General features: G+C 40.3%; 1 protein-coding gene across 1 annotated transcript; it reads left to right on the forward strand.

Moving 5' to 3' along the window:
* Positions 1-12,390: 12,390 nt before the first annotated feature.
* On the forward strand, positions 12,391-16,374 carry LOC136546834 (uncharacterized). The gene is made up of 9 exons (XM_066538834.1): positions 12,391-12,638; positions 13,310-13,446; positions 14,404-14,492; positions 14,586-14,721; positions 14,835-14,909; positions 15,084-15,205; positions 15,291-15,366; positions 15,789-15,848; positions 15,948-16,374. Exons 2-9 carry the CDS (start codon positions 13,330-13,332, stop codon positions 16,074-16,076), a joined length of 804 nt encoding a protein of 267 aa, XP_066394931.1. The 5' UTR covers positions 12,391-12,638; positions 13,310-13,329; the 3' UTR covers positions 16,077-16,374.
* The last annotated feature ends 248 nt before the right edge of the window (positions 16,375-16,622 follow it).

Here is a 16,622-nt window from a genome sequence, read left to right on the forward strand (position 1 = left end):
ATTAAGTCTGGAGATATCACAAAACATCTAGCCGATCTATGAAAGATACTAGAGTGCACAAGGAAGCATGGGTTGAAGATGAATCCTAATAAATGTGCATTTGGTGTATCGGCAGGTCAATTCTTGGGTTTTATGGTGCATCAGCGGGGCATCGAAATCAGTAGGAAGTCTATTGATGTAATTAATAAGGTGATTGCTCCTACCAATAAGACTGAATTACAATCTTTGATCGGTAAGATTAATTTCATTAGAAGATTCATATCTAATCTGTCTGGTAAGATCAAGGCTTTCAGTCCATTACTTAAATTGAAAGCCGATCAGGAATTTGTATGGGGAGCTGAGCAGCAGTTAGCTCTCGATGAAATTAAGAAATATTTAACAAATCCTCCAGTGCTAGTTCCACCTCAATACGGGAAGCCTTTCAGGTTATATTTGTCAACTGATGATACAGTTATCGGTTCAACTCTTATTCAAGAATTTAAAGGGAAAGAACGTGTTATTTATTATTTGAGCAGAAGATTAGTGGATGCTGAGACGAGGTATTTGGCCATCGAAAAATTATGTCTGTGTTTATACTTTTCTTGTATCAAATTAAGGCATTACTTGTTATCTGCCGAATGTACGGTCATATGCAAAGACGACGTAGTCAAATACATGCTGTCAATGCCGATATTAAGTGGTAGAATCGGCAAGTGGATTTTAGCATTATCAGAATTTGAACTACGTTACGAATCGACCAAGGCAGTTAAGGGGTAAGTTATGGCTGATTTCGTCACTCAGCATTGTAATACAGTGGACTCTCTGGAGATTGCCCCTTGGACACTTTTCTTCGATGGGTCCACATGCGGTGAAGGAGCAGGTATCGGCATTGTGTTGATTTCACCTCAAGGAAGGAAGTATGAGTTTTCATTGCCAATTGTTGCTACATCGACAAACAATCAGGCTGAATACCAAGCCTTGATAAAAGGGTTAGAATTACTAAAGGAGATACGTGCCGATGCTATTGAAATCTTTGGTGATTCTATGCTAGTTATAAATCAATTGGCTAGAATTTATGAATGCCGAAGTGAAGCTTTGATTTCGTATTATGAAAGATGTTTGCAATTGTTGAAAGGATTTCGAGATTTTCGTCTTGAACATATCTCTCGATTGCATAATGAGGAAGCTAATCGACTAGCTCAGCATGCTTTAGGGTATCAGCCTATTCAGGAAGTGCTAACATCGGCAGTTGATACCGATGACTGGAGGAAGGAGATTGTCGATTATTTAAAGGATCCATATAGAAAGGTTGAGAGACGTATAAGGTTCCAAGCTACCAAGTATGTGCTCCTCGATGATGAATTATATTATCAAACTATAGATGGAGTTTTACTTAGATGTGTTAGCAGTGATGAATCGAAAAGCTTGATGGGTGAAATTTATGAAGGAGTGTGTGGGGCGCATCAATCGGCTTTCAAGATGAAGTGGATGATCAGAAGGAATGGGTACTATTGGCCGACTATTCTTGAAGATTGTTTTAAATATTTTAAAGGATGTCAGGGGTGTCAAAAGTTTGGTAATATTCAAAGAGCGCCTGCATCGGCTATGAACCCTATAATCAAATCGTGGCCGTTCCGGGGATGGGCTATTGATCTCATTGGTCAGATTTATCCGCCATCGAGTAAAGGACATAAATTTATTCTGGTTGCTACCGATTATTTCACAAAATGGGTTGAGGCAATTCCTTTAAAAAAGGTGACATCGGTTAATATGATTGATTTTGTGAAAGAGCATATTGTTTACCGATTTGGTATTCCTCAGACTATCACTACCGATCAGGGCACTATGTTTACATCAGGAGAATTTGATGAGTTTGCTGTAGGTATGGGAATTAAAGTTTTAAATTCTTCTCCATATTATGCTCAAGCTAATGGTCAAGTTGAGGCTTCTAACAAAGGGATCATCAAACTCATTAAGCGCAAAATTGAAGAAAATCCTAGGAGGTGGCATACAGTATTAAATAAAGCCTTGTGGTCATATCGGATGTCATGTCATGGTGCAACCAAAGTAACGCCTTATCAGTTAGTATATGGACACGATGCAGTATTGCCTTGGGAAATTAAAGTTGGCTCTAGGCGAATACGTTCTCAAAATCAGCTGACAGCCGATGATTATAATACTCTTATGAAGGATGAGTTGGAAGATGTGGCGGGTCATCGGTTAAGGGCTTTAGTTAGCATCGAAGAAAATAAGAAAAGAGTAGCCAGATGGTATGACAAGAAGGTGAAGGTAAAGGAGTTTGCCGATGGAGATCTGGTCTGAAAATTGATTTTACCGATTGAGACTAAAAGTTCAAAGTTTGGAAAGTGGTCTCCTAATTGGGAAGGTCCATATCGGATAAATCAGTCTGTTCCTGGTAACGCATATATTCTAGAAACTCTCGAAGGGGTTGTGTTTCCCAGAGCATTAAATGGAAAATATTTAAAGAAATATTACCCTAGTATATGGATGGATGCATAAAAGTATAAGTGCCGATAACAGTCCTATCGGCTAGAATTATGCAAGGATGTCAGTGTCTCATAAAGTGCCGATACAATAAACAAGATTACAAGTTCAACAAGGATTGGATAGCTAATATTGCACGCAGGCGAATCTGGTCGGCTTCCTCCATTTCTTTGATATCGTCATCGGCAGCACCCTCCACAGGCTTGAGTTTTTTCTTCATGGCCAAAGCTTTGCGAGCCTGGATATCTCTTTCTTGCTGAAGGGCTTTGATGGCATTGGGTAGCTGGCTTTCTTCTTGTCGAGCATGAGTTAAGGCTGCATCGACTTCTTTCAATTCAGCCAGTAGAGCCATCTTCCTTGCCGATAAATCCAAGATTTTCTGCTTAAGTTCAGCACCCGAAGTCTGCAAGTTGCCGATGCCCTTGTGCTTCTCATCAGCAATTTGTTTCAGTTGTAGCATTTCTTCTTTGAGTTGAGCCTGAGCTGCTCTATCGGCAATACGTTGAGCAGCCCGTTGATATTGTAGTTGGCGGCTTTCTAAATGGGTTGCTGGGAAGAGTACTTCTTCAATATCGGTAGGGACCTGGCCACGGATTGTTTTGAAAATTGCCTTTGCGGGGTCCGAGTCATCTACCAGTTGGGCGGTATCCTGCTGTAGCAAGTTCAGGAGAGCTTCCAACTTAGACTTAGTTTCTACCGATATTGTTCCCAGTGCAAGGGAAGAACTTGTTTCCTCTCCATCATCGTCAGAGACGTCAATAGCAAAGGAGAATAGGCTGTTTGGGGAGTCTTGTTCCTAAGGAAAAGAAAAGGAGGTCAGTTAAGGATAAGTATGAGTATTGTAAATCAGCTAGGTTAATCAGTTTACCTGTTTCAAGGCAATTTCCTGTGCTTGACTGGAGGAAACAACCTGGAGTATGCCATGTGGGGGATCGGCGGAGCTTGCCGATGGGATATCCTCTGTGACTTCATCGGTGGTTGGCTCTTGAGGTATGATGACCGATGACATTGGGGCGGATGTAGGGATCGGCATGGACCTTTGTCGTTTTGGCTGTGCCTCAGCATCTGTTAAAGCTTTGCGCTTTGCTTGGGCATCGGCAACGATTGGCTGGGGGGCATCGGCACTTGTTGGTTGTGAAGCTTGGATATCTGGTACGCTTGCCGATGTACCCAATTGTTGCTGCAAAACAAGTGTAAGGTATGATATTTAACAGATAAAATGAGAAGTCAAGAGGATACCTCTGAAGGTTTGTCAAAAGAAGTGGTGCTTGATATCGGAGGAATTGCCGATGACGATCTAGCAGCAGCTCTTACCCCCTGATGATTAATGTTAATACAGTTTGTGATCGGCATAAGTAGAAATAAACAAGGTTGTTACCTTGAATGCCTTGACCAAGGTTGTAGCAGCAGCCGATGGAGTGGCCCTGGCTGTAGCCAATTTGGACTTAGAGGTGATGGTCTTGGTACGGATCTTCTAGTGAGTCAAAGCAGTTAAGGTGGGGGCGTTGTAGCCGATCGGTGATATCGGGGAAACAGGCTGAAGATCGAAGGGTTTCCCACTTTTGCTCATAGATGGTGCTAGGTTGTTAACCTGTCATAAGAGAGTCAGTTACTGATATATGAAGGGAAAAGCAAAAGGGAGTTAAAAGAAACTTACTGCGTCGTCAGGGATGGCATATTCAGGGTCGATCATGTGCCGATATGTGTGAGCAGAAGTTGTAAACAGTTGTTCCTTTCACTCTCTCCACCATTGCTTATATGACTCGGTGATGAAGGATACTAGCGTCCAGGTGGATATATCAACATCTGTAGTATCGGCATCGGGGGAGAGTTGTACTACCTTGTTCCAATCTGTTCCACAGGTGATTGTTTCCCTGGGTTTGATCACATCGGCAAAGCAAAGTTTGATTGGCAGTTGCCCAAAAGCCAATTGACGAGATACTGCCGATGGGTTGTAAAATTCATACGTAATGTTGGTGTTTTTCCCGCTACCAAATGTATTTACTGGAATTGCCCTGGGGGTAATGATGGCCATCATGAGTTCCTTATCATGATTCAGGGTGTCATCGGCAAAGTTGAAAAGAAGGGGGAATCTATTTTTCTCGTCAATATAAGGTACCCAGGCCCTATGATCATGAGAAAGACCATTGTAGAAGCTTTGGAAGAATCTATCGATCTGGTCTTCATTGGCCTCTGTTCCAGGAAGGACAATTATGGCTTCACCAAAATTGAGGGGTGAGCGTGTTGCCGATTCATCGTCCCCGAGCACATGGTCTTCAGCAATTTCTCGTGGGAATTGTTGGGCAAAAAAGTCCCATTGCAAACGTTTGTGCATATGGGCATTCAGCCACATGTTGATAAACCACCACGGGCCTCCTAGGTTGCCGATGGGTTCGCCAAGCAAAAGTTTCTGAGACACTTGATGAAGAAGATGATAAGTGGAGCTCAGAAGGTATCGGCCAAGAGGAAACCTTACACCATTAGCCAAAAGTTCAGCTGCGGGAAGGAAGGCGTTGGTTGGTCCTACTGATCGACCACAGAAGATAAATTTTTCTAACCACATATTCAAGAATGTGGCATGTTCCCTCTGGTTAAGTGTCCCGGTCTTCTGGTATTCTTGAATGTATCCCGTCCAACCGCCGATGTTGCGGGTATTCACCCTATATTCAGATTTTCTACCATAGATGGAGCCTTCATCGGCAGTTGAAATATCCAAGCCAGTGAGCATGTGGACATCGGCAAGTGTGGGAGTAGCTGGGCCATGTCCAAACATAAAAGTGTTTGTTGTGTCTGACCAGAAGTAAGCGGCTGCAATCATCATTGATTCATTCTTCTGCATATCGGCAATAGATAGCCTAATGCATTGGTCTAACTTCCGTTCTGCCCAGTATACTTGCATCGATCTATTAACCCTCAAGTACCAATCTTTCCACCCTTTGGTGGTTTTGGGCCAAGATCGGAATGTGTCTTTCCATAAATTCAGAGAGAAATTTTAGGCTCTAAAGGGGATTCTGTTAACCTCTGCATTAATCAGATCAGTTGGATCTGGGTTGCCCATTGGTCCTAGGCATTGGACATGCGGCTGATCGGTTGAAATAACTAATTTGTTGCGCAGTTCCTAAGTTTAAAGGATCCGGAGAACAAAAGAAAGGAAAAATCACCAACTGTATGGATTTGCAAAAAACTAGGGGAATCAAAGTAAAAGGTAATGGAAGTGGAGCGAACCGCAGGGACGTCGAAGTTGATTGCCATTATCTTGAGGAAGATGGGGGCACGAGCCGGAGACTTGAGGTTAGCGCTGGAGAAGAGTTCTTGTTGGTTGAAGTCGCGCAGTTGTTCGTCGGAGTCGCCGCCGAAAAGAGAAAATGTCAAAGATTGGAGTCTGAGGGTAGAAGACGAGTGTTCTGGAGGAATCTATTTATAAGCCGCTTGGAGTAGGGGTATTTTGGACTTATCTCTATACCGCGCGCATGTAGGTCGAGGTGGTTCAGGTGGATATGGTAACTGTTCGCACGATAATCAGGGGATTGTACAGATGAGTTGATGGCAAGTAATCATGACTTGGAAGAGATATCGGTACAGGATATTTTAATTCTGAAAATGACAGCATTATCATGTTAAGATCTTACCGATGAGTTATTGTTTCGGTATCTTAACCATAATCAAGGCAAGAGTGGTTGGCGATTGTACGATATTTACTGAAGTGCGTGAATCAGGATTAGATTTGATTGGATTTGATAACAGATCAAGTTTTGGCTTGGAGAATGAGTTACGGTAATCAGGCGAAGGCAAACGTTATCTGGAGTAAATTTCGGAGCATTAATGGTTTTATACTCCGAAATTGGGGGGCATGTGTTGACACCGTTTTTTGCACGTGTCAAAATGATCGGAGTGGGCTAATCGGCAAGGGGAAAGTTACTGTATACTCTGATAGCCGATGAAAGCCAGCTTGTAAAGATAGTTGCCGATAGCTGGTGGTGGTCGATGGAAAGGTTGATTTGGACTCGGGAGTATGCCGATGAAGGAAGAATTGAAGACTACTGCCGATGAAACAGGGAGTATGCCGATGAAGGAAGACTTGAAGACTACTGCCGATGAAACAGGGAGTATGCCGATGGGAAGGAGGACGGTGAGATTTCCATCGTAATTGAGGCGGACAGGGAAATAGATAGGAGTTGATTTCCTTTTCTATATTTGTTAGAGTATGATTCATGTAAGAGTCACGTGTTTCCTTAGATATGGGCTTGGTGTCCTAGTTGTGTTTGGTTGTGTCTCTTTAGATCAGGGTATAAATATGGAGTGAGGGGCAATGTAATTAATATATCAATCAATATCAAAACCAATTTTTACTCCTATTTGCATCTACTTACTTTTCGACGACTTCGTCAATTTGCATTTTTTTTTCACGAGTTCTCATTGATTCGGCGAGCTGCATCGCTTCAGTGCGACCTTCGGCGATCCTCGAGTTCCGCGTGAGTACCTCTTGGCCGTGACTTCCGGGCGTATCGCTGTTGTCAGGACCAAAGTGCTCGTATCTTTATCCTTGTCGATTAACAGGTCAAATCGACTGGCACGCCTTGGATATCGATTCGGGTATTAGCCCTTTGTGTTTGCAGATCCACTTTTGCATCAACAGCCGGCCAATAGTTATTCAGGGACGAAGAGAGTATACGTAATCTGTGATAGAATAGACGTGACGTTTTTATCATCTGAAAATATATGACTTTATTTTCACTCTTCTCCAATATACTACCTCCATTCACAAAAGAGTATAATTCTCACGTTTCGAGGAGTTAAACGGTTTAAACTTTCATTAAAATTATATGAAAAAAAGACTAGCATTCATGAGACAAAATAAGTATCATTAGATTAGTTATAGAATGAATTTTCATTATAAATTTATTTAAAACATATAAATACTAATACTATTTATTATAAACTTAGTTAAACTTGAGATAGTTTGACCGGCACAGTTCTAATAATTACATTTTTTTCGGCCGGAGGAGGTATGTATGAAACCATGCATCATGTTCAGCACACATGAGTTCAGAATAGGGATGGTGTGGTGGGGAAGGAATGGTTGTGGACTGTTTGACACAGTATTCTAACTACCGGGCTAAGATAATTAGCGATCACCCTTCTCAAACAACCGGCTAAATTAGATTATATCGGCTAAATTATACATAGGAGCAAATAGCTTTACCCTTTGCAAGAATTTTATACGGAACCTATTGAAGATCCACAGAAACGAGCTCAATTCTCACCGGACTCTAGATAAAATATTTTTTTAAAAAAAAACTGGCCACAAGTTTAAGCAAGTATGTAGATTATGATTAACGTCCACAAGTGTGGCAATGTCATAGCCTTTGTAGCTCAGTTTCTTTATATGTTTGTAGGGTCAACTTCCTACCGGCGGATCAGAAGGGTGAACCGGGTCCACGGCCCACCAAAAAGCCTAGCTACCGTAGCACTTTCGTTTTTATTTAGTAATTAGTGTTCAATCATGGTCTAATTAGGCTCAAAACGTTCGTCTCGCGATTTTCAACCAAACTGTGCAATTAGTTTTTTTTTCGCCTACATTTAATGCTCCATGCACGTATCGCAAGATTCGATGTGATGGGTACTGTAGCACTTTTTTGGAATTTGACCTGGCAACTAAACACGGGCTAAGTCCAAGGGCTAGGCAAGCTTTTTAAGGCAAAGTTTAGACTTAACTGTTAATCTTAAGATATTTGTATGACCATATTAGATTACATATACAAACATTGAATACTGGTAATACTATATCTGGCTATTAAGAAATTTATAATAAGGCTCTCTTTGGTAAGTCTTCAACTCTGAATGTTCTTACTCTTTGTTAAAATTCTACTAAACACTAGTTTATAAAATGACTCTACTATAAAAAAAAGTGTAGAGGGGTGAAGCTGTTTTCTTACTAGAAGGGCAAGTCATCTAAACATGACATTTCTTTGGCTTGTTAAGTAAAGCCATTTGCAAAATAAATAAAAAACTGTCAAACATGGCCTAAGTTGGACCACTAAGATCCAAAATTCTAGGTACGAGTTATTGCGTACTATAAATCGATTACTCACTACACACAAAAGCATTTTCGGAGACACTTGAGCCTATGACCTACTATTAAGGGTTTGTTTGATGCACCCAACTAAAGTTTAACTAACTAAAATTTTAAAGTACTTTAGCTAGCTAAAAGTTCCCCAGCTAAACTTTAGCTGGGGTGTTTGATGCTCCAGCTAATAGACTTAGCTAATTTTTAGCTGACTTTAGCTGGATTAAAATAGTTAAACCCAGCTAAATTTAGCCAGCTAAAGTTTAGCTGATGCATCCAAACAAACCCTAAGCAATAACATATCCCTACCTATACACCACACATTCTTTTATGAGTATATATAGATAGCTATTTTTTGTATTAATATTTCATAATCTTATATTGAATATTTCATGCACTAGATGATTTCTAAAAAAACTTTCAACTTTAAAGTTTTAAATCTTGTCAAGAATTACAACTTTGTGGTATAGAACGTGTGAACCTTCGTTTGTATCAAATTTTCAGCAAAGTGGAGTATAATGCAAGTATGTATGCCACATTTCGACGAAATAATATGCGTTTGATGCAGAGAAGGAACTTTATTTGTTCGCTCAAAAAGATGAAGTCATAAATGAAGGAACACGGCGCACCTATTAGTAGGCCTCAGGTCCTTTTATTTAGCGCGAGTAAGCGTTAAGGCTTTGCTTTCGCTGCGTAAGCAGAGCTTCAAGTAAGACTTGGGCACTCTTTTCTGCTTCACCGAACAACACTTGCGTATACATACACATATGTCACTGTAAATGCACCTATACTATACACATACTATCCAGATAATCACATTCAATATACTGAGTAAATTGGTAGACCTTGAGATTGATAAAATTACCACAAGCACCGCAGTGTCAGCAGTCATGGTGCCCACCACAAAATGAATAGCTTTGTTTTTTGTTGAATTAAATCTAGAAAAATACAATGACAGAGCACCCGTGCCTGTTGCACCAAACGCTACACTCTATTCTGACATTCTGATAGCGGAATACTCCTTCTGTTCTAAAATATAAGTCGTTTCAGGTTGTTCTAACACAAATTTATCTAACTTTAATAACTTTATAGAAAAATATTACTCGACGATGACAAATAAATAAATAAGTGTAGTATTTGTTTTTTTTAAACACAGTATAGAAACAGAGATTCGTATGCACATGCGTACAAATCATGACATTTCATCCTGAATTTAGTGAAACTGATTCGTTATTGTAGATGTTCAATGACGTTTTCATAAATTTGATCAAAGTAATGCAAATTCCAGTTAAAGTGAAACTAAAACAACCTACGTTTTTAAAGAAAACAACACAAAAAAGGAACTGAGATGGGAAATGAAATAATAATAACTACTCCATAGTCAAACAGCAGAGAAAGGAAAGCTCCTCCACCGACACCGACGTCACGTGGCACGGGAGACGGGATGTTTGAGTTTTCTGCTGAGACCTGTGTGTATGCTCTCCAGCTTTTGCAGCTGATTCGGTCCACGATTATTATTATTATTATTATTATTATTCTGATCAAGGAAAAAATAAATAAAATAAAGCAGGTCAGCATCGCTGGGCGAAAGAAGGGGAGGAAGCAACGTGACGTGCTGCCGTCGAGTCCACGCAACGTAACCAACCCCCTGATCCCGATCCACCGGACCTCGGAGGATTTGGCTTGTGTGACCAGTGACCCGTGCGACCTGCACCGCACAACCAACGGAAGTGCATGCAAGCCGCAGGCCGCAAGCCGGGGAGAACGAAAACGAGAGGCGGCTGGTAGTGGTAGCGCGTCGCAGACGTACGAGCAAAATCTGCGACAGGAACAAGCTTTGTAACGCGTGCACCAGACCAGTAGGGTGCATGTGATGCCCACCCGACCGTGTTCAATCAATTATATCGTCGCCTCCGACCGAGTAGGTATAACCGCAGAATAGCACTTTTCGTGGCAAAAGTGGCCGCTCACGCTCACCCGTGAAGTCAAAACAGTCGTCCTGGATTGTACTCACTCGACTGTACACATTACCCTGTTGGTTGATGTTGGAATTTAGCTTATGCTAAAATATTACGTGAGAAAAATATTATTTTATAACTAAAAAATATTTGTAAATAAGCTCAATGAGGTTGCCCTTACAAGTTACAACCCTGATGAGCCTGTCTCGTCAAGTGATGAGCTAGCCATGTGACTATGTAAGGGGGTGTTTGATTCTTTAGTCGTTTCTAAAATTCATGTCACATCGAATGTTTAGATACTAATAAAGAGCATTAAATATAGATTAATTACAAAATCTATTACATAGATAGAGGTTGATTTGCGAGACGATTTTTTAAGCATAATTAATCTGACATTAGCATACGTTTACTGTAGCACCAAGTTGTCAAATTATGGACTAATTAGGCTTAAAAGATCCGTCTCGCAAATTAGTCATAAGTTGTGTAATTAGTTTCGTAATTAGTCTATATTTAATACTCCATGCATGTGTCTAAATATTCGATATGACAGGAATTTTAGGAGCGCCAACGGAGCCTAAGAATGTACTCTGTTCAAGAAAGAAAATGTCATTCTCATTTTGGAAGATGTACTTCTCGGTTAAAAAAAATACAATTATCATTTTCAAAGAGTTAAATAGTTTTAAATTTACATCTATAAAAATAATAACATATATAATATCAAATAAATATCATTAAATTAATTATGAAATATATTTTTGTAGTATATCTATTTTGAGCTATAAATATTGATAATATTTTATATAATTATAATTATAATTAAGAAAGCTTGACTCAGTCTAAATCCAAAATTACATCTTTTCGAGGCAGAGGTTGTACTATATTAGTAGTAGTGTAGGGGTGTTAGTGATTTACCTATATATGTTTAGGTTAGCCCTTCAAGATGCATAGAATAGTCTACCCTTCACACAAAATGAGTCTCTATCTCCATTTGCTTGACCTAGTTGACTTAGACGTGTATGTTTAAAGTGTAACTGTTGAGTTTTAAGTGCCGTAGAATCCACGAGCTATATTGTTTTTTGTAGCAAATTATTTTCAGTTATAAATCTACGCCTCTTTCAAGGCACGTAATTAGACACTTTAGCAGCTCTACTGTTAAAATTTGATCAACGAGTAAATGAAAATAGGGATTTGAAACAAAGAAATTGCATACGGGTTTTTCTTTCCTGATAAAGACATGAGTTTAAAGGGCACATAGAATTATAGAAACAGTGACAGATCTTTGTGTTTCACAGTAACGATTTCAAATATAGACTTGTTGCTACGTGAGACAACCCATTTGTCTTATAGGAGCTCTAGCGATTTCAAATATAGATTTTTTGGTAGATGACCAGAGTCACTAAATTGCTATAAAACTCAAATGCATGCACTAGAGGATTATTACTTGAAGATGTGATAGGGGAAATTAATACCTACCTTGTCGGTTTTGTCAATATAGAATCTTGGTTGTTGAATGGTAACATGTCATCTATGTGCAGCTGCTCACCGAATGCAGCTTATCCGGATCCAGCCTATCATAGTGACTAAGCTCTACTACCAGCTGACAGCAACGTTGACAATCCGGTTGAACTGGATGCCCAAAAAATTGAAGCTGAAATTGCCATGTCAAATGACATCTCTGTCCCTCCCTCCCTCACCAGCCTTTTCGGTTTGCTCAACGATTAGCTTCCTCTCGCCGAATAATAGCTCTGTCTTCTTGGTCTGAGGATGGAAAAAAACAACAAGCTGTGTGTCTTCGCACAAAATGATTTCTCAACCAGCAGATTAAGCACTTAATGCTGGTGTGTTAACCAAGGCGCAAACGTTAATAAAAATCCAGAGGGTGGTTGCAATTGCAAATGAGGCAACCGGACAGCAAAAGGCTCGGACGGATGGTGGCAGTGGCACGCCGCAGCTACCTCTCCCCTCCCCCTCGCCACCAAGGCCAACAGCCCAACGAGCGCGCACCACCCAAGAAATGGAGCTGAGCTTCCCCCTCCTCCTCGCCGCCTCCCAAGCTCCTGCTCCGCGCGCGTAGCCGCACCGCACCTCCCAGTCCTAAACACGCCCGCGGACTCCACTCCCCGCGCGAGGTAATAGCCCCTGCTCTGCTGGCCCCCGGCGCGGATCGTTTGTTGGCGTTTGTTTCTTGAGCCGTCTGGTTTGTTCTGTTTTCCCTCCATTCTTTCCTGGTGGGGTTGGGTTGAGTACTTGAGTTGACCCTCTCTGACGGATCTTAGGCTTTAGGCTTTACCGCTTTCCTGCGATTTGGGGGATTTCTTGTTCTCGGGTTCTTGTCGTCGGTGGGCGTTTCTTGATGTATCGAGTCTCTGTGCTGTCACCATTTGGTGGCAGGTTACAGGTTAGGTACATTGCCTTTGCGTACCATGTGGCGCTTCGGTTTGGTGTTGCTGTGCCTGTGCATGGAGATCTACTTGTGTCACCGACACCGAGCCGACCTGAGATTTCTTGTAGTATTTGTGCCATGACGACTTGCTTTAGAGTTTGCTGGTGTGATCATTGACACGGTTTGCTTGGGCAATGGCATGTGCTTTGTCCTTTTGATATCCATCGAGTTTTATGGGGGATGTAAATGTTGGACCAAGTTGCTAATACCTGTTACGAAATGCTGCTGATCAATCAGCATTAAAAACTGTGTTCCTAGGGCGATTTTGGTAGGTGTTTGAGAGCTCCGCAAGATCCAGTTTTAGCAATTGTTCTTTCGATGTCGGTTGATCTTAGTACATGTCTTGTGGTGGTGCAGGTGCTGTTTGAGCCGTGAAGATGGCGGCGGTGACTGCTTACATGTATCAAGCTCAGGCGTTGATGAGGGACTACTTGCTAGCTGATCCACTCGTTCCGTACACCTCTGTGCTCATTGGCATTGTCCTCTGCAAGATGGTAGGTTGATTTACTGTTCCGATGCCCAAGTGATTGACTTATGGTTCACGATTGCATTGGGTAATCGAACTTGATGTGAATGCTGATCCATGCTTGTAGCTTACTCGTTTGCCCAGGATGATACCTTCTTAGAGATTATTTACACCAAATGGAAGACTTTTTCTACTAACCCAAATGAGTAACATCAGCTTGTACCCAATGGTGTGAAAGGCTAACTACCATGGATACGAGTGACTAGTTGCTGGCTTATTAATTGAAAGGAGACGAACTGAGCTTACAACATTCTAAATGTAGTTTTTGTCTCCCATATTCTCGGTTCAGTTATTGTACTATCAATAGTTTTGCTGCTAACTGTAATTCCCTAACCAGCAATGTTGACTGAACATGTTGACTTTCTCCCTTGCAAGGCTTATCAATAGAGAGGAAATGAAATGCAACCACAATTAATGGTTCCTTCTTTCAACCACAATTAATGGTTCCTTCTTTTAAACCATTGACCATTGATTCTAATGTAACTTCATCGCCAACGTTGTTGACAACCTTCAGACCTCGCACTCTCACTTAAGTTGTTGTACTGTTGATGAATTAATGCTAACTGTAATTTCCTAACCAGCAATGTTGACTGAGCACTTTGATTTTTGACATAAAGATATACTCGAACAAGTTTTAAACAAGTGGTTTAAATCAGTTTGCCCAAAGTTGAGCAATGCTGAGTCCACTATATCATCCATTTCATGTTATAGAGGACAAAGAAAACATGTGGCGTCAGTTATAACCATTATCCAACTCCCGCCATCCTTTGGTAACAACAAAACAACCTTCTAGAGTAATTTCAGTATGTGACAGAATATATGGCTGCGGACTTCTGGACCTTGTGTGCCACATAATAAGTTCTTAATTATTTATAGCCATGCTTCTAGTTTGTTGTTTTGACAAATGACATGCTTTCTCCTTCAGGCTTATGATTTCACTCGAATACTGAGCTCCTTTTATTTCAAGGGCTATACTTCATTGACAAAAATACAGCGCATCGAATGGAACAATAGGTCAGTATCGTGTCAGAGCTAGTACACCTATTACTCATATCCCATCTTTCATTTCAGAAACTTCATGCTGATGACCAATTATACTTGTTTTAGGGGTATGTCCAGCGCACATGCAATTTTTATCACGGCTGTATCATTATATCTTGTCATGTCGACTGATCTTTTCTCCGACCGCGTCAAGGGACCTATTACATTCCGTAATTCAATAATATCCACTTCTGCATTAGGGGTATTGAATATCATTAATTATGATACATCCGCATTTCTTTTATTCTTTATATGATGTACTTACATTTCATGTTTGAGTTAACGTAGTTGTGTCCTGGATGTATTGCTTGACAGGTTTCTGTTGGCTACTTCATCACTGATCTTGCAATGATCTTCTGGCTGTATCCTTCCCTTGGTGGAATGGAATATGTAGGTGCCAACTTAAGCATTAAACTATGTGCACAACAACCAATATTCATAAATTAGCCTGATTTAACATAACATTTTCTTCAGAATAAGTTCACATGCCACCAGTTTCCCAATATGTTAGAATATTCTGAGGTGGGCTAGCATTATCTTATGGTTATGTGTTTGCCATTTCAGGTCCTCCACCATACTCTTTCCCTGGTTGCGATAGCTTACACGATGTTGTCTGGGGAAGGACAGTTTTACACATACATGGTTCTCATTTCAGAGACAACCACCCCTGAGATCAACTTGAGATGGTAAGAAATTGAATAGTTTTTTTTCTTAAAGTTAATTCTTAATCATCAACATTATTTGATTATAATGTTGTTCTTTTCTTTTAAGGTTTCTTGACACTGCTGGACTGAAGAAATCAAATGCTTATTTGTTTAATGGAATTCTGATGTTTGTTGCATGGCTGGTATGCACCATTTAGTATAGTATTTCTTGAATTGAAAAGAGCTTTTCTTTCCTTTTTTTCACAGTTAACGATTGTTTGTTGGAAACATAATGCTATTGTCTGTGTGAAGCTTCGATATGCAAAACCAAAAATTGCCGGAGATATAAGAAAAAAACACATGAAATGTAGTCATATCTATTAAATAAAGTACGGGGGAAAGGGGAATATATGAGCTTGTGAGTCACTGCAGCCATATAATCACATTTTTATTTGAAAATGCCTTCTTTTTATATGAGACATGAATTTTGAATTGTCTCAGCAATTGTTGTACTAGGATGTTTTTTTTAACATCATTTACCTGGCTAACCATTTCGTAGACATATTCATTTTCCCTGATGTTGGTGCTGCTGGCTGATCATAGCATTTGTTCATATTTCCTTCAGGTGGCAAGGATATTTTTGTTCATGTATATATTTTACCACATCTATTTGCACTACAGTCAGGTACTAAGATCTTCATTCCAAATGTATACCATCTGTTTTATACAATTATACTCAAGTATAAACATCTTTCTCTCTTTGTGATCTGACACTTAACTACAGATAATGCAGATGCATGCCTTTGGGTACTACTTGACATTTGTTGTGCCATCAGTGCTCTTTGTAATGAACACAATGTGGTTCATGAAGATCTTAAAAGGTGTGATGAAAACACTGGCAAAATGGCCATGATGTATGACGCCAAGAGGATCCCAGAAATATCAACAGGATCCCAGAAACATCAACAGGATTTGGTCCTTCTGGCATCACTGTGTGACCTTAATCTGTAAAGTTATGGATATCAAAGTAACTAGAGAAAGTTAATATGTAAAGTATTAGCAAACAAGCTAGATTAGGTGAAATTGCGTTTTTAGCAAAGCTGGAAGTTCATAACCAGTTTGGTTTGTACCGGAGATCCAGCACGATGTTCTGCTTACCCCATCTGTGCCATGTGTATATCTGAAGAGGCCCTGTTCGGTTCGGCTGATTTCGGCTGATTTGTTACGAGAGAGAAATACTGTTTTGGCTGAAAAAACAAGTTGAAAAGTACAGATGACAAGACAAGCGAACAAGTACAATCACGGTGCTTTGTACTTAGCTTTTGTGATATTCAGTAGTACCCACGACAATACAATTATCCTAAAAAATTATTGTTTTAGAAACTGACTGAAAGTGATCAACTAGAGAATATTTGTATTTTTGTTGTACGTTGTGATCCGAAGTGGCCTAGTGCTCAAT

This window comes from Miscanthus floridulus, chromosome 1 (genome assembly GCF_019320115.1).
Source record: "Miscanthus floridulus cultivar M001 chromosome 1, ASM1932011v1, whole genome shotgun sequence".
Lineage (NCBI taxonomy): Eukaryota > Viridiplantae > Streptophyta > Magnoliopsida > Poales > Poaceae > Miscanthus > Miscanthus floridulus.